This window comes from Scyliorhinus torazame, chromosome 9, assembly GCF_047496885.1.
Source record: "Scyliorhinus torazame isolate Kashiwa2021f chromosome 9, sScyTor2.1, whole genome shotgun sequence".
Classification (NCBI taxonomy): Eukaryota; Metazoa; Chordata; class Chondrichthyes; order Carcharhiniformes; family Scyliorhinidae; genus Scyliorhinus; species Scyliorhinus torazame.
Window position 1 is genome coordinate 18,674,464 of NC_092715.1, and position 26,325 is coordinate 18,700,788.

General features: G+C 53.8%; 1 protein-coding gene across 3 annotated transcripts in view; it reads left to right on the forward strand.

Annotated features, from left to right (window-relative positions):
• Nucleotides 1–238: 238 nt before the first annotated feature.
• Nucleotides 239–26,325, forward strand: part of tmem8b (transmembrane protein 8B) — a 294,134-nt gene continuing 268,047 nt past the window's right edge. For all 3 annotated transcript variants that reach the window (XM_072515646.1, XM_072515647.1, XM_072515648.1), the window contains exon 1: nucleotides 239–482. In XM_072515646.1, coding sequence (XP_072371747.1) covers nucleotides 398–482 — 85 coding nt within the window. In that variant the 5' untranslated portion in view covers nucleotides 239–397. The remainder of the gene's footprint in view (nucleotides 483–26,325) is intronic.

A 26,325-nucleotide genomic window follows, 5' to 3' on the forward strand; every position in this document is an offset into this window, starting at 1 on the left:
GCAGCACTTCCCCAGTGTTACCCCGGGACTGTAGCCTAGGTTGAAAGCTCAAGTCTCCCGTGCGAGATTCGAACCTACAATCTTCTGACTGAGAGGCAGACACAATGCAAAGACAGCGCCGATTTATTAACCTGGGTGTCAGGCGTGTCCACCCAGTCAAGCCCCCGCCCTCTCCCCTGACTGACATGTGGTCTGCACCAATGTGTGTGTGTGTGTGTGTTGGCAGACAGTCCTCCCTTATTTCGCCCAGCCTTTGGGAAGCCCTGGCATGTTGAGTGTATCATTGTGGAGAGTGGCAGAGCGAGGATGGGAGAGGAATAGCAGAGGAGCTGGGCAGCCGCTGATGTGTTGTTTTGTCTGTGTGTTCACGGTGCTCGGGCTGGGCTGCTGCTGAGAGATGTCACCCGCGACCCACGCCTCTTGGCCGTTCCCCCCGCCGCCAATGCTGCTGCTCCTCGCCTGCTGTCTGCACCCTCTGAGCGGTGAGTATCTCCCCCTCTGTCCGCCTCCGAGAGCGAGGGAGCTGTCCCCGATGCCTGGTGCTGAAACTCCCCAGCACCCTGCTTTCGCCCTGACAGCTCCTGCTCAGGAATGTATAGGTCTGCTTCCCTTAGCTGTCCCTGCAGGGACAACTACTTTATTCAAGGTGCAAACCGTGCGTTTGTCTGAGGACTCAATGGTTATTTCTCTCTCCATCCCTTAGTCCATTATCCACTCCCCCCTTCCCCCTCCCCTCAATCTATCCCACTCTCTTCTCTCGCACTCCATCCATCCCCTCTCACACTCCCTCTTTCTCCTTTCCTTCACTTACTCTGGTCCACTATCTATCCTTTCCCACACACTTATTTCCTCTTCCCACACACTCTCCTCCCTCTATTCTTTCTCACATTCATTATCCTCTCTCCCCCACATTTTCTCCTCTCCCTCATCCTCTCTCCTCTCCCACACCTTCCATCCTCTCCTGTACTCTCTCCACCCCACACACTTTCGCCCCTCTCCCACATTCTCTCTCTCCCACACACTGTCTCTCCTCTCCTACATTCTCTCACTTTCCCACACTCTCTACCCTCCCACATTCTCTCTCTCCCACACACTTTCCCTCCTCTCCCACATTCTCTCTCTCCCACACACTTTATCTCCTCTCCCACATTCTCCCTCCCCCACACACTGTATCTCCTCTCCCACATTCTCTCTCTCCCACACACTTTATCTCCTCTCCCACATTCTCTCTCCCCCACACTCTCTACCCTCCCACATTCTCTCTCTCCCACACACTTTATCTCCTCTCCCACATTCTCTCCCCCCCACATTTTCTACACTCCCACATTCTCTCTCTGCCATACACCTTCTCTCCTCTCTCCCGCATCCGCTCTCTCTCCTCTCCCACATACTTTCTCGCCTCTCCCCCACATTCTCCCTCTCGTCTCCCACACTCTTCCTCTCCAATGCCAAGATCCTGGTTAATTCCTCACTTTGGTTTTGTAATTGCTTGAGTTTAAGAGTGAGTAAGGTTATTGTTTCCTCTTGCCTTTGACTTTGTTGTATTGGTGTTTTCTCGGTCTTATTATTGTGCACTGTATATATGGGATGTAACCTTAATAGCCAGTGTCGCTGTGTGTCACTGTGAGTCAAGTCACAATGATACCAGTTATATTTACAAGGCTATTTAATTCCATGAATTAATGAGCTTTTACTGGTGTGGCTGTAGATTTCTTTCTTTCCACCTGGCAATGCATCAATCCTGTAAAAATGTGATGAAAATACCCCCAAACTCAACATTTTGAAGATTTCTCTGGCACATTTTACAATTACAGTAGAATTTGGTCCTGAATCCATCACCCGGGTAAACAACCTCTGTCCAGTCAGTCACTTGTCTTTCATTTTCTGAACCTGTTTCTCTAATTGTCTGTCTCTCTCATTGCCAACATTTTTGTTTCTGTCTCTTTTTCTCTCCCTCTGCCTGCGTCGCCTCTATTTCTAACTTCATCTTCTTTCTGTTTGCTTACATTCATTTATCATGTATTTTGCACTTTTCTTCTTGATTCTATTGATGTTTAGGTTATTTTTGAATCTATTTATGTCTCTGTTGATATTTTTATGTTCCTCAGTCTCTTTGTCTCCATCTCTCACTCTATCTAACTCGAGCTCTGCTTATCTCTGTTCCAATACCTATGTCTTTATCTGTCTCAAAATCTCTGTCCCTAATCCTCTCTGTCTCTATTTCTATCACTGTTTCTACCTCGCCCTTTCCTATTTTGTTCTTCCCACCTGATTTAAATCAGGTGATTTTCTCACTTGTCTATGAGTGCCTGTTCTCTTTCTCCACCCCTGTTTCCATCTACCCAGGTGTTCGTTCTCTGTCACTGTCTATTGTTTGGTTTCCTCCATCTTTCCCAGCCTGGCTTCCTGCTGTGTGCTGCATGCCTGTGTAGAAGGTACGATTATTGAGGAGGAACATGTTGGACTGTGCGTGAGGAGTAATCAGAGATCCCAGAGACAGAATTGTTCACCTCCCAACATGCCACTGGTTTCATGAGGTGTGCAATTCTCTCATTTTCTTTATCCCCCATATCAATATTCAGCAAACAAACCAGCAAAGGATTTAATAGTCTCTCCTTATGATGTGTCTCAGCCTTTGTCACACTGCCCTTGAAGTGTGCAGGTATATACATTCCTGTAGCCATGTAGCTGAGGCAGGAATAGAATTTCCATGCCAGCCTTTGTACATTTGATCTCTGCCTGCCATTCTTTACATTGCCAATCATCTTCTCCATTTCCAGCCAGTTCCTTCTGTCTCTGTCTGAATATTTGCCTGTCAGATAACAGTTTGCTCCTGATATTCTCTCTCTCTCTCCCTCTGACCATCATGTGTTATGTGTGTGTTTTTACAATATGGACAGTTCCTCTGATCTCTGTCCTCGTTTTTTTTCTGCTGATCTCTCAATTCAGTAGGTCTCATTGTTTGAATCAATGTCTTGTTCTAACTCCCTCTCTCCCTCTTTCTTCTCACTCTTTTTCTCTATTTCTCTTATCCTCCAAGATTTTTACACAGAGGGTAGTGGGTGCCTGGAACTCGCTGCCGGAGGAGGTGGTGGAAGCAGGGACGATAGTGACATTTAAGGGGCATCTTGACAAATACATGAATAGGATGGGAATAGAGGGATACGGACCCAGGAAGTGTAGAAGATTGTAGTTTAGTCAGGCAGCATGGTCAGCACGGGCTTGGAGGGCCGAAGGGCCTGTTCCTGTGCTGTACTTTTCTTTGTTCTTTGTTCTTTGATCTGCACCGCAAACAATACAAATGAGATAATTTACATAATACTTTGCAAATACGCAATTTATTTTTAGTTTCTTTACCCACCTTTCTCTGGCTTTGCTTTTTAATTTTGAAAAAATGGCCAGGTTTGTTGTTCTTAATGATCTGTCTCCAATCCCTAAAAAATAGTCTGTCCTATTTAAGAATCCTCTCCTGCAGTTGCTGATTCGGTAATTCTGCCCACCTGCCCATTGGTTTTATTTTGCTCATCTTTCGCTTCTGTTTCTGTGCTGTGATAATGAGGCTCTGTCTCGTTCTCTCTCTCTCTCTGTGCTGTCCCTATGCCAGTCTCTCTCCCTCTGTCAAATGCCAGTCTATTCAGCAACCCTGATTTTAATTGGCAGCTGTGCCTGCAGCAGCCTGAGCTGTAACTTCTGGAATCCCCCCCTCCCTTAAACCGCTTCACCTTTTGACCTCTTTCCGACAACACTCCTTAAAACCTGTATCTTTGAACAAGGTTTTGGCCTCTGCCTTAATATCACCGTATGTGGTTTGCGGTCAAATTTGGTTTGATGGCACTCCTGTCAAACAACAAGGGGTGTTTTATTATGTCAAAGATGTTGCATTGTTATAAGTAGCTGTTGTCCGTTTCTCTGCTGTCCGCCAGTCCCTCTATCTCTTTCTCTGTCTCTTTGTTTCTCTGCTTTCTCCACCAGGCTCTCTCTTTCCCTCTCTCTGTTTCTGTTTTTTTAATCAGCCGGTTTATCTTCCAATTTCTGAGTGTTTTTCTTTCTATCTTCATTCCTGTGAGATTATTCCGGCTCTGGTCTGTTTCCTGTTTGGAAATCAGGTTGCTAATGTAAACTGGGTGAAGCCAGGTGGCTGAGACAAGGAAAAGTAATGGCTAGCTGATTGTACTCTATTGTGGTATTGTGGGTGAGAGGGGTGTGAGGCTCCTTTCTGATGATTGCCTTGTTTCCCCTTTCTTTATTTTTTCCGTTATCATTTTTGACCCACGGATGCTTAATAGACATGTATCTTTAAGACAAGCAGCAGAGTGAACGGGGATTTCAGAACGTTGCAATGTAGTATTTGCTGCTGGTTTTTCAAAAAGGAGAAGACAGACTTTTCGACACCTGAGAGATGGGGTGAGACTCAGTTCGAACGTTTGGCTGTCGGACAATGAATTGGCCGGAAGGCCATATTCTGCCCGGTAACAGGTGATGATTGGGTCCTGCCTGAGTGGGAGCATTCCCAGATACCTAAGGAAAGCAGAGTTTGACCTGGCCACACAGGGAAAAGGATCTGCTCTCTTTCTCTCTCTCCAGAAAGGCTGTGAATGTTGTATTTCTGAAACTACAGAGACCTGAATGAATCTGCAGTAAAAACGTCAAACTGAAAGCGAAGTTTAAAGAGAAGACAGGCGGGAGAAATAACCGTCTGAACCAAAGACTCTTCAACCTTTTGCTTATTATTTTCACCCCTCTGTATGTGTCTGTCTTGTGTGTGCGTGTGTAGAGAGTGGGGGTACGTTAAAGTGGGGGATTAGGAATTAGGTAATAGTTAACCAGTGTTTGCTGCATATTTCATTCGAGTTCTCGTTATACATGAAAAGTAATTGTGTTTACGTTTACAAACCTGGTGATTATAATTATTGGGCAGCCAAGGACCAAAGACTTTGGGTATTTTTATAAGAATTATTGATTAATTCAACTGTGTTGCGACTCTGGGTCAGGTGGGGTTTGAATTGACCACTCACTAGCCCAGGGGGTGGTCACAGGGTGATGGAACCTGACTTAACCTGTGAGCCGGGAGAATGTCCTTTCAGTTTGTTTCATATCATCCTCTCTATTTTCTGATGTTCTTAAAATCCTTTACTTTGTCTCTTTATTGACACTTAGGAATCCAAAATAGTTAAATGTGGGACTGGTAGAGGTGAAAATTAATTGCCCCTCCATGGCATCATTCCCCCCACCCCCCCCCCCCCCCTCTCCCTGCCCATCTCTGTGATCTGCTTCAGCCCCACAATCCTGCATCTCTTTAATTCAGATCGCCTACGAGCCCTCAATTTCCTTTTCCCCACCACAGGACATCGTGCCTAGGCCTTGAGCTCTGAAATTCCCACCCTCAACCTCGTCAGTTCCCTCCACTCCTTTAGCTCCTTAAAGCCTACCCCTTTGATCAAACCTCCTGACCTCACACCACCTTACAGAACAGGATCGCAAAATGGTTACGCCTCAGAAGGAGGCCATTTGGCCCATTGTGTGGTGTACCAGCTCTCGACAGGAGAAATGTAGCTCGTTTCCACTTAGCCCTGTAATTTCCCATAGCTCTGTAAATCCTTTTCTTCAGATGATCAGCCAAGTTGCTTTCCAAAGCCATGATAAAAGCTGCCTCCCCTCTACTCTCAGTACATTCCATATCCCAAACTCACGCTGCATGAGAAAGATATACCTCATCTTGTCCTGCGTTCTGTTGCTGCTCACCTTCAACCTCTGTTGGCCAATGGGAGCTGTTTCACTCTATCTTTGCTGTCTGGATCTGTGATCATTGTGAACACCTTGATTAAATCTCCCCTCAAACTTCACTCCTCTGAGGAGTCTTGACAAGGTCCCTCAGGGTAGACTAGTACAAAAGGTGAAGCCACACAGGATCAGGGGTGAGCTGGCAAGGTGGATACAGAACTGGCTAGGTCATAGAAGGCAGAGAGTAGCAATGGAAGGGTGCTTTTCGAATTGGAGGGCTGTGACCAGTGGTGCTCTGCAGGGATCAGTGCTGAGACCTTTGCTGTTTGTAGTATATATATAAATGATTTGGAGGAAAAGGCAACTGGTCTGATTAGTAAGTTTGCAGACGACACAAAGGTTAGTGGAATTGCGGATAGCGATGAGGACTGTCAGAGGATACAGCAGGATTTAGATTGCTTGGAGACTTGGGCGGAGAGATGGCAGATGGAGTTTAATCTGGACAAATGTGAGGTAATGCATTTTGGAAGGTCTAATGCAGGTAGGGAATATACAGTGAATGGTAGAACCCTCAAGAGTATTGAAAGTCAGAGAGATCTAGGAGTACAGGTCCACAGGTCACTGAAAGGGGCAACACAGGTGGAGAAGGCAGTCAAGAAGGCATACGGCATGCTTGCCTTCATTGGCCGGGGCATTGAGTATAAGGATTGGCAAGTCATGTTGCAGCTGTATAGAACCTTAGTTAGGCCACACTTGGAGTGTAGTGTTCAATTCTGGTTGCCACACTACCAGAAGGACGTGGAGGCTTTAGCGAGGGTGCAGAAGAGATTTACCAGAATGTTGCCTGGTATGGAGGGCATTAGCTATGAGGAGCGGTTGAATAAACTCGGTTTGTTCTCACTGGAACGAAGGAGGTTGAGGGGAGACCTGATAGAGGTCTACAAAATTATGAGGGGCATAGACAGAGTGGATGGTCAGAGGCTTTTCCCCAGGGTGGAGGGGTCAATTACTAGGTTTAAGGTGAGAGGGGCAAGGTTTAGAGTAGATGTACGAGGCAAGTTTTTTACACAGAGGGTGGTGGGTGCCTGGAACTCGCTACCGGAGGACGTGGTGGAAGCAGGGACGATAGGGACATTTAAGAGGCATCTTGACAAATACATGAATAGGATGGGAATAGAAGGATACGGACCCAGGAAGTGTAGAAGATTGTAGTTTAGTCGGGCAGTATGGTCGGCACGGGCTTGGAGGGCCGAAGGGCCTGTTCCTGTGCTGTACATTTCTTTGTTCTTTGTTCTTTGTACCAGCTTCTCCAATCCATCCCCATCAATGAAGTCCCTCCTCCGTAACCATGTGTTCCTGTCATAATGTTGTTTAAAAACCACTCCTGTGAAGTGCCTCAGAATGCTTTGCTAATGAAAGGGGTTATATGAATGCAAGTCATTGTTTTTAGATGGTGGAGACTTCAGGTTGACAGTTTGGCATAAGCGGTTTTGTAAATAGATAGTTTCATAGAATTTACAGTGCAGAAGGAGGCCATTCAGCCAGTCGAGTCTGCACTGGCCCTTGGAAAGAGCTCCCTGCCTAAGCCCACCCCTCCACCCTATCCCCGTAACCCAGTAACCCCATCCAACATTTGTGGACGCTAAGGGCAATTTAGCATGACCAATCCACCTAACCTGCACATCTTTGGACTGTGGGAGGAAACCGGAGCACCCGGAGGAAACCCACGCAGACACGGGGAGAACGTGCAGACTCCGCACAGACAGTGACCCAGCGGGTATACAGGGCACTGCCATCTGGACAGAGCAGCGTTTAGTCTGCTCCACTTGCACAGCAGCTGCTGCATCTCTGTTAAGGCCATTCGGCCCCTCCCTGTGGTGATGAGAGTGGAGTATGTGTGGATCTCAATCTAGGAGATCCAACCTACTCAATCCCGATTCTCAGCATCCAAAATTCACTTCCATTATTGTGTTGGGGCTACGTCTCGATGCGGAGTCCTCTGTGCCCAGACAATCCACATGGTTCGGGGGTATTTAGGAATTCAAATAAAACACAATGCTTGCTAATAGACACTCACTGAACAGCAGCCTTCCTTCACACTGCCTACAATCTACTTCCCAAAGAGCATCTTTTATGAAAATGAAAATCTGCAAAAGTAATTTTCTTTGCAAACCCCGACAGGCATGATAGATTGGCAGAGGAGCCAGCTTCCTAGTTTCCCACAGCACCCATGCAGGTGAACTGTGAAGAAATTAACATTAAATGACTGCGTTCTGACATCTGGGAATAGAGAATATTAAAACTGGGACAGAGTTCCTTCCTGACCGCGAATGAAGAATTGAGATTTGCCAATCGAACGCTCTGGGTTCTAAGTAAATTTTCAATGATTTATGAATGGTCTAGAGAGATTTCTGGATGTGATTATTGTAACTTGTAGATGGTGCATTGTGTATTCCAGCACTATCTAATCACAAAGTTACAGTCAGGAACAGCACGGGGTTAGATACAGAGTAAAGCTCCCTGCACACTGTCCCCATCAAATACTCCCAGGACAGGTATAGCGCGGGGTTAGATACAGAGTAATGCTCCCTCTAAACTGTCCCCATCAAACACTCCCAGGACAGGTACAGCACGGGGTTAGATACAGAGTAAAGCTCCCTCTACACTGTCCCCATCAAACCCTCCCAGGACAGGTACAGCACGGTGCTAGATACAAAGTAAAGCTCCCTCTACACTGTCCCCATCAAACACTACCAGAACAGGTGCAGCATGGGGCTAGATACAGTGTAAAGCTCCCTCTACACTGTCCCCATCAAACAATCCCAGAACTGGTACAGCACGGTGTTAGATACAGAGTAAAGCTCCCTCTACACTGTCCCCATCAAACACTCCCAGGACAGGTACAGCACGGTGTTAGATACAGAGTAAAGCTCCCTCTACACTGTCCCCATCAAACACTCCCAGGACAGGTACAGCACTGGGCTAGATACAGAGTAAAGCTCCCTCTACACTGTTCCCATCAAACACTCCCAGGACAGGTACAGCACGGGGTTAGATACAGAGTAAAGCTCCCTCTACACTGTCCCCATCAAACCCTCCCAGGACAGGTACAGCACGGTGCTAGATACAAAGTAAAGCTCCCTCTACACTGTCCCCATCAAACACTACCAGAACAGGTGCAGCATGGGGCTAGATACAGTGTAAAGCTCCCTCTACACTGTCCCCATCAAACAATCCCAGGACAGGTACAGCACGGTGTTAGATACAGAGTAAAGCTCCCTCTACACTGTCCCCATCAAACACTCCCAGGACAGGTACAGCACGGTGTTAGATACAGAGTAAAGCTCCCTCTACACTGTTCCCATCAAACACTCCCAGGACAGGTACAGCACGGGGTTAGATACTGAGTAAAGCTCCCTCTACACTGTTCCCATCAAACACTCCCAGGACAGGTACAGCACTGGGCTAGATTCAGAGTAAAGCTCCCTCCACACTGTTCCCATCAAACACTCCCAGGACAGGTACAGCACTGGGCTAGATACAGAGTAAAGCTTCCTCTGTCATACAGTAGGATACTATCTGGCTCTTTTTTTTATTCATTGAGGGGAAGTGTGGGTCTCTGGCTGGGCCAACATATATTGCCAATCCTTAATTGCCCTTGAACCGAGCGTATTTTAGAAGGCATTTTAGGAGTCAACCACATTGCTGTAGTAACATTTGGGCCAGACCAGGTGAGGTTTCCTTCCGTAAAGGACATTAGTGAACCAGATGGGGTTTAAGTCAATTGACAATGGTTTTGTGGTCATCACTAGGCTTTTAAATCCAGACTTTTGTTGATTTTAAATTTCACCATCAGCTGAGGAGGAATTTGAACCCAGGCTCATGGAAGATGACCCTGGGTCTCTGGTTTCCCAGCCCAGTGACAATACCACTGCACTACTGCCTCCCCATTAAGTCCATGCTTACTCTCTGCCGAGTAATTTAATCAGTCCCATTCCCTGTTCTATCCCAATATCCCTGTAAGTTTCGTACCTTCAAGTGTCCATTCAATCTTCCTTTGAAATCACTCATCATCTCTGCTTCCACCACCTTCGTGCGCAGCGATTTCTGGGTTATTAACAGTTGCTGAGTAGAATAAACCCTCCTCACCCCCGACCCTGCATCCCTTGTCCAAAAATCTGGGGCTGGAATCTCCGATTTTCAGGCTATGTCTGGAGGATCCGTGGCGTTTTACGTCAAAAGAATTGGCGGCGCCCCAGCACCAACCCTCCGCCCGGGGAGGGGCTGGCAGCCACACCAGGTAAAACGCCCGGCCTCCATTGTATAAACGGCCGGAGAATTGCCGGGTCCCTGGCCGCGTATTCGCACGGCGACGACCAGCAGAGTCGCACCGTACAACATGGCGCTGGCAGCGCGCGGATAGTGCCCCCCTGGACTCCCCCTCACCACCCCCCACCAGTCCCCCCAGCCCTTGCCGAAACCCCCCCCCCCCCCCCCCGGCCAGCAGCATCAAACAGCGGAGCCTGTGATTACAGGCGGCGCCCCCGATTCCATTGTAAAAAGGGATTCTCCGCCCGATTGCCAATTACCAAATCGGAGTCGGGGAACGGCGAATCCTGCCCGTTTTTTCCTCTGTGATTTTTCCTCATCCACCTCACCTAAAACTGTCATAATCGTGTCCACCTGTACCATATCTCCCCCTCATTCTTCGTTGTCCCAAGGTGAACAACCCCAGTCTCTCCAGCCTAACTTTGCAACCGAAAGACCCCCCATCCAACCATTTGTACTTAATCCATCTATCTACAAAACCCTTGACCCCTTGTGCTTTGCTGACCACTCTCTCAATGTGACCTGCCCCCTTTCGAACATCGATGAGCCTCCAGGTCGCTCTGTCCCGGCGCACTCTTTCCAACTGGACCATTGTGTGACTAATGTCGCTCCCCATCACTCCGCCAAAATGTATCACCTCTCATTTCTCTGTGTTAAATTCCATCTCACACTTGTGTGTCCGTGCTGCTGGCCTATCTCTGTGCTGCTACAGGCAGTTCGTATTTTACAAAATTCATTCATTGGATGTGGGTGTCGCTAGCTGGGCCACCATTTATTGCCCATCCCTGGGGACATTTTAAGAGTCAACCACATTGCTGTGGGTCTGGAGTCACCTGTAGGCCAGACCAGGTAAGGACGGCAGATTTCCCTCCCCAAAGGGCATTAATGAACCAGATCGGTTGTATCATCCTCACTGTCTGCCACTCCCCCACGTTTGATATCATCGGCAAATTTAGAAATGTTATCCAAATTCCAATATCCACGTTGTTTATGTGTAGCGAAAAGAGCGGTGATTCTGGCCCTGATCCCTGGGGAAGAGTCCACTAACCTCCAATGTGCAGGACAACCATCGACCACAACATATTATCACTGGCCTTCAGCCAGGATCTTAAATCCAATTGGACACTAACCCTCCTATTTGATTATTTATTTGATATCTTGTTAAATGATTTCTTAAAGTCCATACAGACAACATGCAACACATTTCAATAAAGTTGGTTGAGGGATAAATGTTCAGGATATCTAGAAGAATTCTCCTGCTCTTCTTTGAAACGGTGCCATGAGATCTTTTACATCCATCAAGGATGTTGGACTTACAAAGTATTCATGGTGTAGGAACAGGTTTTGTAGCTCCACTGATGTATGTTGGTGCTTAGACCCTGTACAAGCCTTTACCATACAACCTGGGGAGGTGGTGACAGACGACTATTGTCCTTGGACAAGCCATCCAGGGGTCCAGGATAATGCTGTGGGGACCTGGGTTCAAATTCAACAAACATCTGGGGCGGGATTCTCCGACCCCCCGCCGGGTCGGAGAATCGCCGAGGGGGGGGCGGCGTGAATCCCGCCCCGGCCGGCCACCGAATTCTCCGGCGCCAGAGATTCGGCGGGGGCGGGAATCGCGCCGCGCCAGTCGGCGCCCCCCCCCCCCGCCCCCCCCACCCCCGGCGATTCTCCGGCCCGCGATGGGTCGAAGTCCCGCTGCTGTCATGCCAGTCCCGCCAGCGGGAATTAAACCACCTCTCTTACCGGCGGGACAGGTGGCGCGGGCGGGCTCCAGGGTCCTGGGGGGGGGGGGGGGGGGGCGGGACGATCGGGCCCCGGAGGGGGTGCCCCCACGGTGGCCTGGACCGCGATCGGGGCCCACCGATCCGCGGGCGGGCCTGTGCCGTGGGGGCACTCTTTTACTAGGCGTCGGCCGTGTAGGTCTCCGCGATGGCCGACGCGTAGGTGCAGACTTCCGCCGACCGGCGGAGTCCCTTCGGCCCCGGCTGGCATGGCGCCAAAGGCCTTCCATGCCAGCCGGTGGGACGGCAACCACTCCGGCACGGGCCTAGCCCCTAAAGGTGAGGGCTTGGCCCCTAAAGGTGTGGAGAAATCCGCACCTTTGGGGGGGCCCGACGCCGGAGTGGTTCCCGCCATTCCATCCCGCCGGGACCCCCCGCCCTGCCGGGTAGGGGAGAATCCCGCCCCTGAAATTAAAAGTCTAAAGGCGACCGTGAAATCATCGTCGATTGTCGTAACAACCCATCTGGTTCACTAATATCCTTTCGGGAAGGAAATCTGCCGTCCTTACCTGGTCTGGCCTACGTGTGACTCCAGGCCCACAGCAATGGGGACGACTCTTGAAATGGCCCAGCACTCAGTTAAAGGGCAATTGGGGATGGGCAACAAGTGGCGGCCCAGCCAGCGACGACAACATCCCCTGAAAGAATTATTTAAAAAAAACTTCATCCCAGCCTGTCCACAGAAACTTGCCCCCACATGTTTGGGGTGCTGGTTATCTCAGTTAGATGGCGAGAGCGTGATGCAGAACGAAGCTGACGGGTTCAATCCCTGTGTTGGCTGCGATAGTTCAGCCTCCTTACCCTGCCCCAAGCTTGTGGACTGCTGTTCCTCAAACTTTGTATCACCGATCATCCCTCCCAAATGGAGAGAGGAATCCGTGGACTGCTATTACCTTCTTGGGCAGGATTCTCCGTTAGCCGGAATCGGGAAATGCCATTTGGCGGAGAATAACCACCGACGCCAAAATCGCGGCAGGCGCCGATTTGACGCCAAATCGTGATTCTCCGTCACCTTGAAACCGGCGTTAATGAGTTTCACTCCGCATGTACAGTAGGCACCGTTTGTATATCATTAGCGGGCCTGACCCGCTACTCTCCAGGGCCTCCGCCATTCTCCGCCTCCGATGGCCCGCGTTCCCGATGCCGCGGTTCAATTCTGCTTTTAAAAATGGTGAAACCGGCGAGGCGGCTGCTGAGGGGGAGAGGGGGGGGGGTAGGGAAAGGTGTCCAACATGGCCATAGTTTGCTGACAGTTGTGCCGCTGGCCGGGGGGGGGGGGGGGGGGGCTTCTGTCAGGGCCGGGGGGAGTAGCGGGGGGGTGGCCAGGAGGTGGGCTGTGGGTTCGGGGTGGACAGGCACGGAGCACCATTGCCGTAGCCGGCAAGGCAGCCACGCAGCTGCGCACGGCGCTAACAGCCCACTTTCAACCTAGTGCCAGAGGTCATATGGGCGTCCCCCCCAGGCCAACCCCCTGGGTTCTCCCTGGCCCCAGCCGACCCATCAGCGATATGGGCGCTCCCGCACGACCAGTGCTTTCTTGTTGGCTGGGATGAGTGTGTGTGGGGAGTGTTTTGGCTGGGGTGAGTGTGTGTGGGGAGTGTGTTGGCTGGGATGAGTGTGTGTGGAGAGTGTGTTGGCTGGGATGAGTGTGTGTGGGGAGTGTGTTGGCTGGGGTGAGTGTGTGTGGGGAGTGTGTTGTCTCGGGTGAGTGTGTGTGGGGGTGTGTTGGCTGGGATGAGTGTGTGTGGGGAGTGTGTTGTCTCGGGTGAGTGTGTGTGGGGGTGTGTTGGCTGGGATGAGTGTGTGTGGGGAGTGTGTTGTCTGGGGTGAGTGTGTGTGGGGAGTGTGTTGTCTGGGGTGAGTGTGTGTGGGGAGTGTGTTGGCTGGGATGAGTGTGTGTGGGGAGTGTGTTGGCTGGGGTGAGTGTGTGTGGGGAGTGTGTTGTCTGGGATGAGTGTGTGTGGGGAGTGTGTTGACTGGGATGAGTGTGTGTGGGGAGTGTTTTGGCTGGGGTGAGTGTGCGTGGGGAGTGTGTTGGCTGGGATGAGTGTGTGTGGGGAGTGTGTTGGCTGGGATCAGTGTGTGTGGGGAGTGTGTTGGTTGGGATGAGTGTGTGTGGAGAGTGTGTTGGCTGGGATGAGTGTGTGTGGGGAGTGTGTTGGTTGGGATGAGTGTGTGTGGGGAGTGTGTTGGCTGGGGTGAGTGTGTGTGGGGAGTGTGTTGGCTGGGATCAGTGTGTGTGGGGAGTGTGTTGGTTGGGATGAGTGTGTGTGGGGAGTGTGTTGTCTCGGGTGAGTGTGTGTGGGGGTGTGTTGGCTGGGATGAGTGTGTGTGGGGAGTGTGTTGTCTGGGGTGAGTGTGTGTGGGGAGTGTGTTGGCTGGGGTGAGTGTGTGTGGGGAGTGTGTTGGCTGTGATGAGTGTGTGTGGGGAGTGTGTTGTCTGGGGTGAGTGTGTGTGGGGAGTGTGTTGGCTGGGATGAGTGTGTGTGGGGAGTGTGTTGGTTGGGATGAGTGTGTGTGGGGAGTGTGTTGTCTGGGATGAGTGCGTGTGGGGAGTGTGTTGTCTGGGATGAGTGTGTGTGGTGAGTGTGTTGTCTGGGGTGAGTGTGTGTGGGGGGGTGTTGGCTGGGGTGAGTGTGTGTGGGGAGTGTGTTGTCTGGGGTGAGTGTGTGTGGGGAGTGTGTTGTCTGGGATGAGTGTGTGTGGGGAGTGTGTTGTCTGGGGTGAGTGTGTGTGGGGAGTGTGTTGTCTGGGGTGAGTGTTTGTGGGGGTGTGTTGGCTGGGATGAGTGTGTGTGGGGAGTGTGTTCGCTGGGATGAGTGTGTGTGTGGCGGGGTGTTGGCTGGGATGAGTGTGTGTGGGGGTGTGTTGGCTGGGGTGAGTGTGTGTGGGGAGTGTGTTGACTGGGGTGAGTGTGTGTGGGGGGTGTGTTGGCTGGGATGAGTGTGTGTGGGGAGTGTGTTGGCTGTGATGAGTGTGTGTGGGGAGTGTGTTGGCTGGGGTGAGTGTGTGTGGGGAGTGTGTTGACTGGGGTGAGTGTGTGTGGGGAGTGTGTTGGCTGGGATGAGTGTGTGTGGGGAGTGTGTTGTCTGGGGTGAGTGTGTGTGGGGAGTGTCTGGGATGAGTGTGTGTGGGGAGTGTGTTGGCTGGGGTGAGTGTGCGTGGGGATTGTGTTGGCTGGGGTGAGTGTGCATGGGGAGTGTCTGGGATGAGTGTGTGTGGGGAGTGTGTTGGCTGGGGTGAGTGTGTGTGGGGAGTGTGTTGACTGGGGGGAGTGTGTGTGGGGAGTGTGTTGGCTGGGATGAGTGTGTGTGGGGAGTGCGTTGGCTGGGATGAGTGTGTGTGGGGAGTGTGTTGGCTGGGATGAGTGTGTGTGGGGAGTGTGTTGGCTGGGATGAGTGTGTGTGGGGAGTGTGTTGGCTGGGATGAGTGTGTGTGGGGAGTGTGTTGGCTGGGGTGAGTGTGTGTGGCGAGTGTGTTGACTGGGATGAGTGTGTGTGGGGGGTGTGTTTGCTGGGGTGAGTGTGTGTGGGGAGTGTGTTGGCTGGGATGAGTGTGTGTGGGGAGTGTGTTGACTGGGGTGAGTGTGTGTGGGGAGTGTGTTGACTGGGATGAGTGTGTGTGGCGAGTGTGTTGACTGGGATGACTGTGTGTGGGGAGTGTGTTCGCTGGGATGAGTGTGTGTAGGGAGTGTGTTGACTGGGGTGAGTGTGTGTGGGGAGTGTGTTGGCTGGGATGAGTGTGTGTGGGTAGTGTGTTGGCTGGGATGAGTGTGTGTGGGGAGTGTGTTGGCTGGGATGAGTGTGTGTGGGGAGTGTGTTGGCTGGGATCAGTGTGTGTGGGGAGTGTGTTGGCTGGGGTGAGTGTGTGTGGGGAGTGTGTTGGCTGGGGTGAGTGTGTGTGGGGAGTGTGTTGTCTCGGGTGAGTGTGTGTGGGGGTGTGTTGGCTGGGATGAGTGTGTGTGGGGAGTGTGTTGTCTCGGGTGAGTGTGTGTGGGGGTGTGTTGGCTGGGATGAGTGTGTGTGGGGAGTGTGTTGTCTGGGGTGAGTGTGTGTGGGGAGTGTGTTGGCTGGGATGAGTGTGTGTGGGGAGTGTGTTGGCTGGGGTGAGTGTGTGTGGGGAGTGTGTTGTCTGGGATGAGTGTGTGTGGGGAGTGTGTTGACTGGGATGAGTGTGTGTGGGGAGTGTTTTGGCTGGGGTGAGTGTGCGTGGGGAGTGTGTTGGCTGGGATGAGTGTGTGTGGGGAGTGTGTTGGCTGGGATCAGTGTGTGTGGGGAGTGTGTTGGTTGGGATGAGTGTGTGTGGAGAGTGTGTTGGCTGGGATGAGTGTGTGTGGGGAGTGTGTTGGTTGGGATGAGTGTGTGTGGGGAGTGTGTTGGCTGGGGTGAGTGTGTGTGGGGAGTGTGTTGGCTGGGATCAGTGTGTGTGGGGAGTGTGTTGGTTGGGATGAGTGTGTGTGGGGAGTGTGTTGTCTCGGGTGAGTGTGTGTGGGGGTGTGTTGGCTGGGATGAGTGTGTGTGGGGAGTGTGTTGTCTGGGGTGAGTGTGTGTGGGGAGTGTGTTGGCTGGGGTGAGTGTGTGTGGGGAGTGTGTTGGCTGTGATGAGTGTGTGTGGGGAGTGTGTTGTCTGGGGTGAGTGTGTGTGGGGAGTGTGTTGGCTGGGATGAGTGTGTGTGGGGAGTGTGTTGGTTGGGATGAGTGTGTGTGGGGAGTGTGTTGTCTGGGATGAGTGCGTGTGGGGAGTGTGTTGTCTGGGATGAGTGTGTGTGGTGAGTGTGTTGTCTGGGGTGAGTGTGTGTGGGGGGGTGTTGGCTGGGGTGAGTGTGTGTGGGGAGTGTGTTGTCTGGGGTGAGTGTGTGTGGGGAGTGTGTTGTCTGGGATGAGTGTGTGTGTGGGGAGTGTGTTGTCTGGGGTGAGTGTGTGTGGGGAGTGTGTTGTCTGGGGTGAGTGTTTGTGGGGGTGTGTTGGCTGGGATGAGTGTGTGTGGGGAGTGTGTTCGCTGGGATGAGTGTGTGTGTGGGGGGGTGTTGGCTGGGATGAGTGTGTGTGGGGGTGTGTTGGCTGGGGTGAGTGTGTGTGGGGAGTGTGTTGACTGGGGTGAGTGTGTGTGGGGGGTGTGTTGGCTGGGATGAGTGTGTGTGGGGAGTGTGTTGGCTGTGATGAGTGTGTGTGGGGAGTGTGTTGGCTGGGGTGAGTGTGTGTGGGGAGTGTGTTGACTGGGGTGAGTGTGTGTGGGGAGTGTGTTGGCTGGGATGAGTGTGTGTGGGGAGTGTGTTGTCTGGGGTGAGTGTGTGTGGGGAGTGTATGGGATGAGTGTGTGTGGGGAGTGTGTTGGCTGGGGTGAGTGTGCGTCGGGATTGTGTTGGCTGGGGTGAGTGTGCATGGGGAGTGTCTGGGATGAGTGTGTGTGGGGAGTGTGTTGGCTGGGGTGAGTGTGTGTGGGGAGTGTGTTGACTGGGGGGAGTGTGTGTGGGGAGTGTGTTGGCTGGGATGAGTGTGTGTGGGGAGTGCGTTGGCTGGGATGAGTGTGTGTGGGGAGTGTGTTGGCTGGGATGAGTGTGTGTGGGGAGTGTGTTGGCTGGGATGAGTGTGTGTGGGGAGTGTGTTGGCTGGGATGAGTGTGTGTGGGGAGTGTGTTGGCTGGGGTGAGTGTGTGTGGCGAGTGTGTTGACTGGGATGAGTGTGTGTGGGGGGTGTGTTTGCTGGGGTGAGTGTGTGTGGGGAGTGTGTTGGCTGGGATGAGTGTGTGTGGGGAGTGTGTTGACTGGGGTGAGTGTGTGTGGGGAGTGTGTTGACTGGGATGAGTGTGTGTGGCGAGTGTGTTGACTGGGATGACTGTGTGTGGGGAGTGTGTTCGCTGGGATGAGTGTGTGTAGGGAGTGTGTTGACTGGGGTGAGTGTGTGTGGGGAGTGTGTTGGCTGGGATGAGTGTGTGTGGGTAGTGTGTTGGCTGGGATGAGTGTGTGTGGGGAGTGTGTTGACTGGGATGAGTGTGTGTGGGGAGTGTTGTCTGGGATGAGTGTGTGTGGAGAGTGTGTTGGCTGGGATGAGTGTGTGTGGGGAGTGTGTTGACTGGGATGAGTGTGTGTGGGGAGTGTGTTGGTTGGGGTGAGTGTGTGTGGGGGTGTGTTGGCTGGGATGAGTGTGTGTGGGGAGTGGGTTGGCTGGGATGAGTGTGTGTGGGGAGTGTGTTGGCTGGGATGAGTGTGTGTGGGGAGTGTGTTGGTTGGGATGAGTGTGTGTGGGGAGTGTGTTGTCTGGGGTGAGTGTGTGTGGGGAGTGTGTTGGCTGGGATGAGTGTGTGTGGGGAGTGTGTTGGTTGGGATGAGTGTGTGTGGGGAGTGTGTTGGCTGGGATGAGTGTGTGTGGAGAGTGTGTTGGTTGGGATGATTGTGTGTGGGGAGTGTGTTGTCTGGGATGAGTGCGTGTGGGGAGTGTGTTGTCTGGGATGAGTGTGTGTGGGGAGTGTGTTGTCTGGGGTGACTGTGTGTGGGGGTGTGTTGGCTGGGGTGAGTGTGTGTGGGGAGTGTGTTCGCTGGGATGAGTGTGTGTGGGGAGTGTGTTGGCTGGGATGAGTGTCTGTTGGGAGTGTGTTGGCTGGGGTGAGTGTGTGTGGGGAGTGTGTTGTCTGGGGTGAGTGTGTGTGGGGAGTATGTTGGCTGGGGTGAGTGTGTGTGGGGAATGTGTTGTCTGGGATGAGTGCGTGTGGGGAGTGTGTTGTCTGGGATGAGTGTGTGTGGGGAGTGTGTTGTCTGGGGTGAGTGTGTGTGGAGAGTGTGTTGGCTGGGGTGAGTGTGTGTGGGGAGTGTGTTGACTGGGGTGAGTGTGTGGGGAGTGTGTTGGCTGAGATGAGTGTGTGTGGGGAGTGTGTTGGCAGGGATGAGTGTGTGTGGGGAGTGTGTTGTCTGGGGTGAGTGGGTGTGGGGAGTGTCTGGGATGAGTGTGTGTGGGGAGTGTGTTGGCTGGGGTGAGTGTGCGTGGGGAGTGTGTTGGCTGGGGTGAGTGTGCGTGGGGAGTGTGTGGGATGAGTGTGTGTGGGGAGTGTGTTGGCTGGGGTGAGTGTGTGTGGGGAGTGTGTTGACTGGGGGGAGTGTGTGTGGGGAGTGTGTTGGCTGGGATGAGTGTGTGTGGGGAGTGTGTTGACTGGGATGAGTGTGTGTGGGGAGTGTGTTGGCTGGGATGACTGTGTGTGGGGAGTGTGTTGGCTGGGATGAGTGTGTGTGGGGAGTGTGTTGGCTGGGATGAGTGTGTGTGGGGAGTGTGTTGGCTGGGGTGAGTGTGTGTGGCGAGTGTGTTGACTGGGATGAGTGTGTGTGGGGAGTGGGTTGGCTGGGATGAGTGTGTGTGGGGAGTGTGTTGACTGGGGTGAGTGTGTGTGGGGAGTGTGTTGACTGGGATGAGTGTGTGTGGCGAGTGTGTTGACTGTGATGAGTGTGTGTGGGGAGTGTGTTCGCTGGGATGAGTGTGAGTGGGGAGTGTGTTCGCTGGGGTGAGTGTGTGTGGGGAGTGTGTTGGCTGGGGTGAGTGTGTGTGGGGAGTGTGTTGGCTGGGGTGAGTGTGTGTGGGGAGTGTGTTGGCTGGGGTGAGTGTGTGTGGGGAGTGTGTTGGCTGGGGTGAGTGTGTGTGGCGAGTGTGTTGACTGGGATGAGTGTGTGTGGGGAGTGGGTTGGCTGGGATGAGTGTGTGTGGGGAGTGTGTTGACTGGGGTGAGTGTGTGTGGGGAGTGTGTTGACTGGGATGAGTGTGTGTGGCGAGTGTGTTGACTGTGATGAGTGTGTGTGGGGAGTGTGTTCGCTGGGATGAGTGTGTGTGGGGAGTGTGTTGTCTGGGGTGAGTGTGCGTGGGGAGTGTCTGCGATGAGTGTGTGTGGGGAGTGTGTTGGCTGGGGTGAGTGTGTGTGGGGAGTGCGTTGTCTGGGGTGAGTGTGTGTGGGGAGTGTGTTGACTGGGATGAGTGTGTGTGGGGAGTGTGTTGGCTGGGATCAGTGTGTGTGGGGAGTGTGTTGTCTGGGGTGAGTGTGTGTGGGGAGTGTGTTGACTGGGATGAGTGTGTGTGGGGAGTGTGTTGTCTGGGATGAGTATGTGTGGGGAGTGTGTTGTCTGGGATGAGTGTGTGTGGGGAGTGTGCTGGCTGGGATGAGTGTGTGTGGGGAGTGTGTTCGCTGGGATGAGTGTGTGTGGGGAGTGTGTTCGCTGGGGTGAGTGTGTGTGGGGAGTGTGTTGGCTGGGGTGAGTGTGTGTGGGGAGTGTGTTGGCTGGGGTGAGTGTGTGTGGGGAGTGTGATGGCTGGGGTGAGTGTGTGTGGGGAGTGTGTTGGCTGGGATGAGTGTGTGTGGGGAGTGGGTTGACTGGGGTGAGTGTGTGTGGGGAGTGTGTTGGCTGGGGTGAGTGTGTGTGGCGAGTGTGTTGACTGTGATGAGTGTGTGTGGGGAGTGTGTTCGCTGGGATGAGTGTGTGTGGGGAGTGTGTTGTCTGGGGTGAGTGTGCGTGGGGAGTGTCTGCGATGAGTGTGTGTGGGGAGTGTGTTGGCTGGGGTGAGTGTGTGTGGGGAGTGTGTTGACTGGGATGAGTGTGTGTGGCGAGTGTGTTGACTGGGATGACTGTGTGTGGGGAGTGTGTTCGCTGGGATGAGTGTGTGTAGGGAGTGTGTTGACTGGGGTGAGTGTGTGTGGGGAGTGTGTTGGCTGGGATGAGTGTGTGTGGGTAGTGTGTTGGCTGGGATGAGTGTGTGTGGGGAGTGTGTTGGCTGGGATGAGTGTGTGTGGGGAGTGTGTTGGCTGGGATCAGTGTGTGTGGGGAGTGTGTTGGCTGGGGTGAGTGTGTGTGGGGAGTGTGTTGGCTGGGGTGAGTGTGTGTGGGGAGTGTGTTGTCTCGGGTGAGTGTGTGTGGGGGTGTGTTGGCTGGGATGAGTGTGTGTGGGGAGTGTGTTGTCTCGGGTGAGTGTGTGTGGGGGTGTGTTGGCTGGGATGAGTGTGTGTGGGGAGTGTGTTGTCTGGGGTGAGTGTGTGTGGGGAGTGTGTTGGCTGGGATGAGTGTGTGTGGGGAGTGTGTTGGCTGGGGTGAGTGTGTGTGGGGAGTGTGTTGTCTGGGATGAGTGTGTGTGGGGAGTGTGTTGACTGGGATGAGTGTGTGTGGGGAGTGTTTTGGCTGGGGTGAGTGTGCGTGGGGAGTGTGTTGGCTGGGATGAGTGTGTGTGGGGAGTGTGTTGGCTGGGATCAGTGTGTGTGGGGAGTGTGTTGGTTGGGATGAGTGTGTGTGGAGAGTGTGTTGGCTGGGATGAGTGTGTGTGGGGAGTGTGTTGGTTGGGATGAGTGTGTGTGGGGAGTGTGTTGGCTGGGGTGAGTGTGTGTGGGGAGTGTGTTGGCTGGGATCAGTGTGTGTGGGGAGTGTGTTGGTTGGGATGAGTGTGTGTGGGGAGTGTGTTGTCTCGGGTGAGTGTGTGTGGGGGTGTGTTGGCTGGGATGAGTGTGTGTGGGGAGTGTGTTGTCTGGGGTGAGTGTGTGTGGGGAGTGTGTTGGCTGGGGTGAGTGTGTGTGGGGAGTGTGTTGGCTGTGATGAGTGTGTGTGGGGAGTGTGTTGTCTGGGGTGAGTGTGTGTGGGGAGTGTGTTGGCTGGGATGAGTGTGTGTGGGGAGTGTGTTGGTTGGGATGAGTGTGTGTGGGGAGTGTGTTGTCTGGGATGAGTGCGTGTGGGGAGTGTGTTGTCTGGGATGAGTGTGTGTGGTGAGTGTGTTGTCTGGGGTGAGTGTGTGTGGGGGGGTGTTGGCTGGGGTGAGTGTGTGTGGGGAGTGTGTTGTCTGGGGTGAGTGTGTGTGGGGAGTGTGTTGTCTGGGATGAGTGTGTGTGTGGGGAGTGTGTTGTCTGGGGTGAGTGTGTGTGGGGAGTGTGTTGTCTGGGGTGAGTGTTTGTGGGGGTGTGTTGGCTGGGATGAGTGTGTGTGGGGAGTGTGTTCGCTGGGATGAGTGTGTGTGTGGGGGGGTGTTGGCTGGGATGAGTGTGTGTGGGGGTGTGTTGGCTGGGGTGAGTGTGTGTGGGGAGTGTGTTGACTGGGGTGAGTGTGTGTGGGGGGTGTGTTGGCTGGGATGAGTGTGTGTGGGGAGTGTGTTGGCTGTGATGAGTGTGTGTGGGGAGTGTGTTGGCTGGGGTGAGTGTGTGTGGGGAGTGTGTTGACTGGGGTGAGTGTGTGTGGGGAGTGTGTTGGCTGGGATGAGTGTGTGTGGGGAGTGTGTTGTCTGGGGTGAGTGTGTGTGGGGAGTGTATGGGATGAGTGTGTGTGGGGAGTGTGTTGGCTGGGGTGAGTGTGCGTCGGGATTGTGTTGGCTGGGGTGAGTGTGCATGGGGAGTGTCTGGGATGAGTGTGTGTGGGGAGTGTGTTGGCTGGGGTGAGTGTGTGTGGGGAGTGTGTTGACTGGGGGGAGTGTGTGTGGGGAGTGTGTTGGCTGGGATGAGTGTGTGTGGGGAGTGCGTTGGCTGGGATGAGTGTGTGTGGGGAGTGTGTTGGCTGGGATGAGTGTGTGTGGGGAGTGTGTTGGCTGGGATGAGTGTGTGTGGGGAGTGTGTTGGCTGGGATGAGTGTGTGTGGGGAGTGTGTTGGCTGGGGTGAGTGTGTGTGGCGAGTGTGTTGACTGGGATGAGTGTGTGTGGGGGGTGTGTTTGCTGGGGTGAGTGTGTGTGGGGAGTGTGTTGGCTGGGATGAGTGTGTGTGGGGAGTGTGTTGACTGGGGTGAGTGTGTGTGGGGAGTGTGTTGACTGGGATGAGTGTGTGTGGCGAGTGTGTTGACTGGGATGACTGTGTGTGGGGAGTGTGTTCGCTGGGATGAGTGTGTGTAGGGAGTGTGTTGACTGGGGTGAGTGTGTGTGGGGAGTGTGTTGGCTGGGATGAGTGTGTGTGGGTAGTGTGTTGGCTGGGATGAGTGTGTGTGGGGAGTGTGTTGACTGGGATGAGTGTGTGTGGGGAGTGTTGTCTGGGATGAGTGTGTGTGGAGAGTGTGTTGGCTGGGATGAGTGTGTGTGGGGAGTGTGTTGACTGGGATGAGTGTGTGTGGGGAGTGTGTTGGTTGGGGTGAGTGTGTGTGGGGGTGTGTTGGCTGGGATGAGTGTGTGTGGGGAGTGGGTTGGCTGGGATGAGTGTGTGTGGGGAGTGTGTTGGCTGGGATGAGTGTGTGTGGGGAGTGTGTTGGTTGGGATGAGTGTGTGTGGGGAGTGTGTTGTCTGGGGTGAGTGTGTGTGGGGAGTGTGTTGGCTGGGATGAGTGTGTGTGGGGAGTGTGTTGGTTGGGATGAGTGTGTGTGGGGAGTGTGTTGGCTGGGATGAGTGTGTGTGGAGAGTGTGTTGGTTGGGATGATTGTGTGTGGGGAGTGTGTTGTCTGGGATGAGTGCGTGTGGGGAGTGTGTTGTCTGGGATGAGTGTGTGTGGGGAGTGTGTTGTCTGGGGTGACTGTGTGTGGGGGTGTGTTGGCTGGGGTGAGTGTGTGTGGGGAGTGTGTTCGCTGGGATGAGTGTGTGTGGGGAGTGTGTTGGCTGGGATGAGTGTCTGTTGGGAGTGTGTTGGCTGGGGTGAGTGTGTGTGGGGAGTGTGTTGTCTGGGGTGAGTGTGTGTGGGGAGTATGTTGGCTGGGGTGAGTGTGTGTGGGGAATGTGTTGTCTGGGATGAGTGCGTGTGGGGAGTGTGTTGTCTGGGATGAGTGTGTGTGGGGAGTGTGTTGTCTGGGGTGAGTGTGTGTGGAGAGTGTGTTGGCTGGGGTGAGTGTGTGTGGGGAGTGTGTTGACTGGGGTGAGTGTGTGGGGAGTGTGTTGGCTGAGATGAGTGTGTGTGGGGAGTGTGTTGGCAGGGATGAGTGTGTGTGGGGAGTGTGTTGTCTGGGGTGAGTGGGTGTGGGGAGTGTCTGGGATGAGTGTGTGTGGGGAGTGTGTTGGCTGGGGTGAGTGTGCGTGGGGAGTGTGTTGGCTGGGGTGAGTGTGCGTGGGGAGTGTGTGGGATGAGTGTGTGTGGGGAGTGTGTTGGCTGGGGTGAGTGTGTGTGGGGAGTGTGTTGACTGGGGGGAGTGTGTGTGGGGAGTGTGTTGGCTGGGATGAGTGTGTGTGGGGAGTGTGTTGACTGGGATGAGTGTGTGTGGGGAGTGTGTTGGCTGGGATGACTGTGTGTGGGGAGTGTGTTGGCTGGGATGAGTGTGTGTGGGGAGTGTGTTGGCTGGGATGAGTGTGTGTGGGGAGTGTGTTGGCTGGGGTGAGTGTGTGTGGCGAGTGTGTTGACTGGGATGAGTGTGTGTGGGGAGTGGGTTGGCTGGGATGAGTGTGTGTGGGGAGTGTGTTGACTGGGGTGAGTGTGTGTGGGGAGTGTGTTGACTGGGATGAGTGTGTGTGGCGAGTGTGTTGACTGTGATGAGTGTGTGTGGGGAGTGTGTTCGCTGGGATGAGTGTGAGTGGGGAGTGTGTTCGCTGGGGTGAGTGTGTGTGGGGAGTGTGTTGGCTGGGGTGAGTGTGTGTGGGGAGTGTGTTGGCTGGGGTGAGTGTGTGTGGGGAGTGTGTTGGCTGGGGTGAGTGTGTGTGGGGAGTGTGTTGGCTGGGGTGAGTGTGTGTGGCGAGTGTGTTGACTGGGATGAGTGTGTGTGGGGAGTGGGTTGGCTGGGATGAGTGTGTGTGGGGAGTGTGTTGACTGGGGTGAGTGTGTGTGGGGAGTGTGTTGACTGGGATGAGTGTGTGTGGCGAGTGTGTTGACTGTGATGAGTGTGTGTGGGGAGTGTGTTCGCTGGGATGAGTGTGTGTGGGGAGTGTGTTGTCTGGGGTGAGTGTGCGTGGGGAGTGTCTGCGATGAGTGTGTGTGGGGAGTGTGTTGGCTGGGGTGAGTGTGTGTGGGGAGTGCGTTGTCTGGGGTGAGTGTGTGTGGGGAGTGTGTTGACTGGGATGAGTGTGTGTGGGGAGTGTGTTGGCTGGGATCAGTGTGTGTGGGGAGTGTGTTGTCTGGGGTGAGTGTGTGTGGGGAGTGTGTTGACTGGGATGAGTGTGTGTGGGGAGTGTGTTGTCTGGGATGAGTATGTGTGGGGAGTGTGTTGTCTGGGATGAGTGTGTGTGGGGAGTGTGCTGGCTGGGATGAGTGTGTGTGGGGAGTGTGTTCGCTGGGATGAGTGTGTGTGGGGAGTGTGTTCGCTGGGGTGAGTGTGTGTGGGGAGTGTGTTGGCTGGGGTGAGTGTGTGTGGGGAGTGTGTTGGCTGGGGTGAGTGTGTGTGGGGAGTGTGATGGCTGGGGTGAGTGTGTGTGGGGAGTGTGTTGGCTGGGATGAGTGTGTGTGGGGAGTGGGTTGACTGGGGTGAGTGTGTGTGGGGAGTGTGTTGGCTGGGGTGAGTGTGTGTGGCGAGTGTGTTGACTGTGATGAGTGTGTGTGGGGAGTGTGTTCGCTGGGATGAGTGTGTGTGGGGAGTGTGTTGTCTGGGGTGAGTGTGCGTGGGGAGTGTCTGCGATGAGTGTGTGTGGGGAGTGTGTTGGCTGGGGTGAGTGTGTGTGGGGAGTGTGTTGACTGGGATGAGTGTGTGTGGGGAGTGTGTTGGCTGGGATCAGTGTGTGTGGGGAGTGTGTTGTCTGGGGTGAGTGTGTGTGGGGAGTGTGTTGACTGGGGTGAGTGTGTGTGGGGAGTGTGTTGACTGGGATGAGTGTGTGTGGGGAGTGTGTTGGCTGGGATCAGTGTGTGTGGGGAGTGTGTTGTCTGGGATGAGTGTGTGTGGGGAGTGTGTTGTCTGGGATGAGTGTGTGTGGGGAGTGTGCTGGCTGGGATGAGTGTGTGTGGGGAGAGTGTTGGCTGGGATGAGTGTGTGTGGGGAGTGTGTTGGCCGGGATGAGTGTGTGTGGGGAGTGTGTTGTCTGGGATGAGTGTGTGTGGGGAGTGTGCTGGCTGGGATGAGTGTGTGTGGGGAGTGTGTTGACTGGGATGAGTGTTTGTGGGGAGTGTGTTGGCTGGGGTGAGTGTGTGTGGGGGTGTTGGCTGGGATGAGTGTGTGTGGGGAGTGTGTTGGCTGGGATGAGTGTGTGTGGGGAGTGTGTTGGCTGGGATGAGTGTGTGTGGGGAGTGTGTTGGCTGGGGTGAGTGTGTGTGGGGAGTGTGTTGGCTGGGATGAGTGTGTGTGGGGAGTGTGTTGGCTGGGATGAGTGTGTGTGGGGAGTGTGTTGGTTGGGATGAGTGTGTGTGGGGAGTGTGTTGTCTGGGGTGAGTGTGTGTGGGGAGTGTGTTGGTTGGGGTGAGTGTGTGTGGGGAGTGTGTTGGCTGGGGTGAGTGTGTGTGGGGGTGTTGGCTGGGATGAGTGTGTGTGGGGAGTGTGTTGGCTGGGATGAGTTTGTGTGGGGAGTGTGTTGGCTGGGATGAGTGTGTGTGGGGAGTGTGTTGGTTGGGATGAGTGTGTGTGGGGAGTGTGTTGTCTGGGGTGAGTGTGCTTGGGGAGTGTCTGGGATGAGTGTGTGTGGGGAGTGTGTTGGCTGGGGTGAGTGTGTGTGGCGAGTGTGT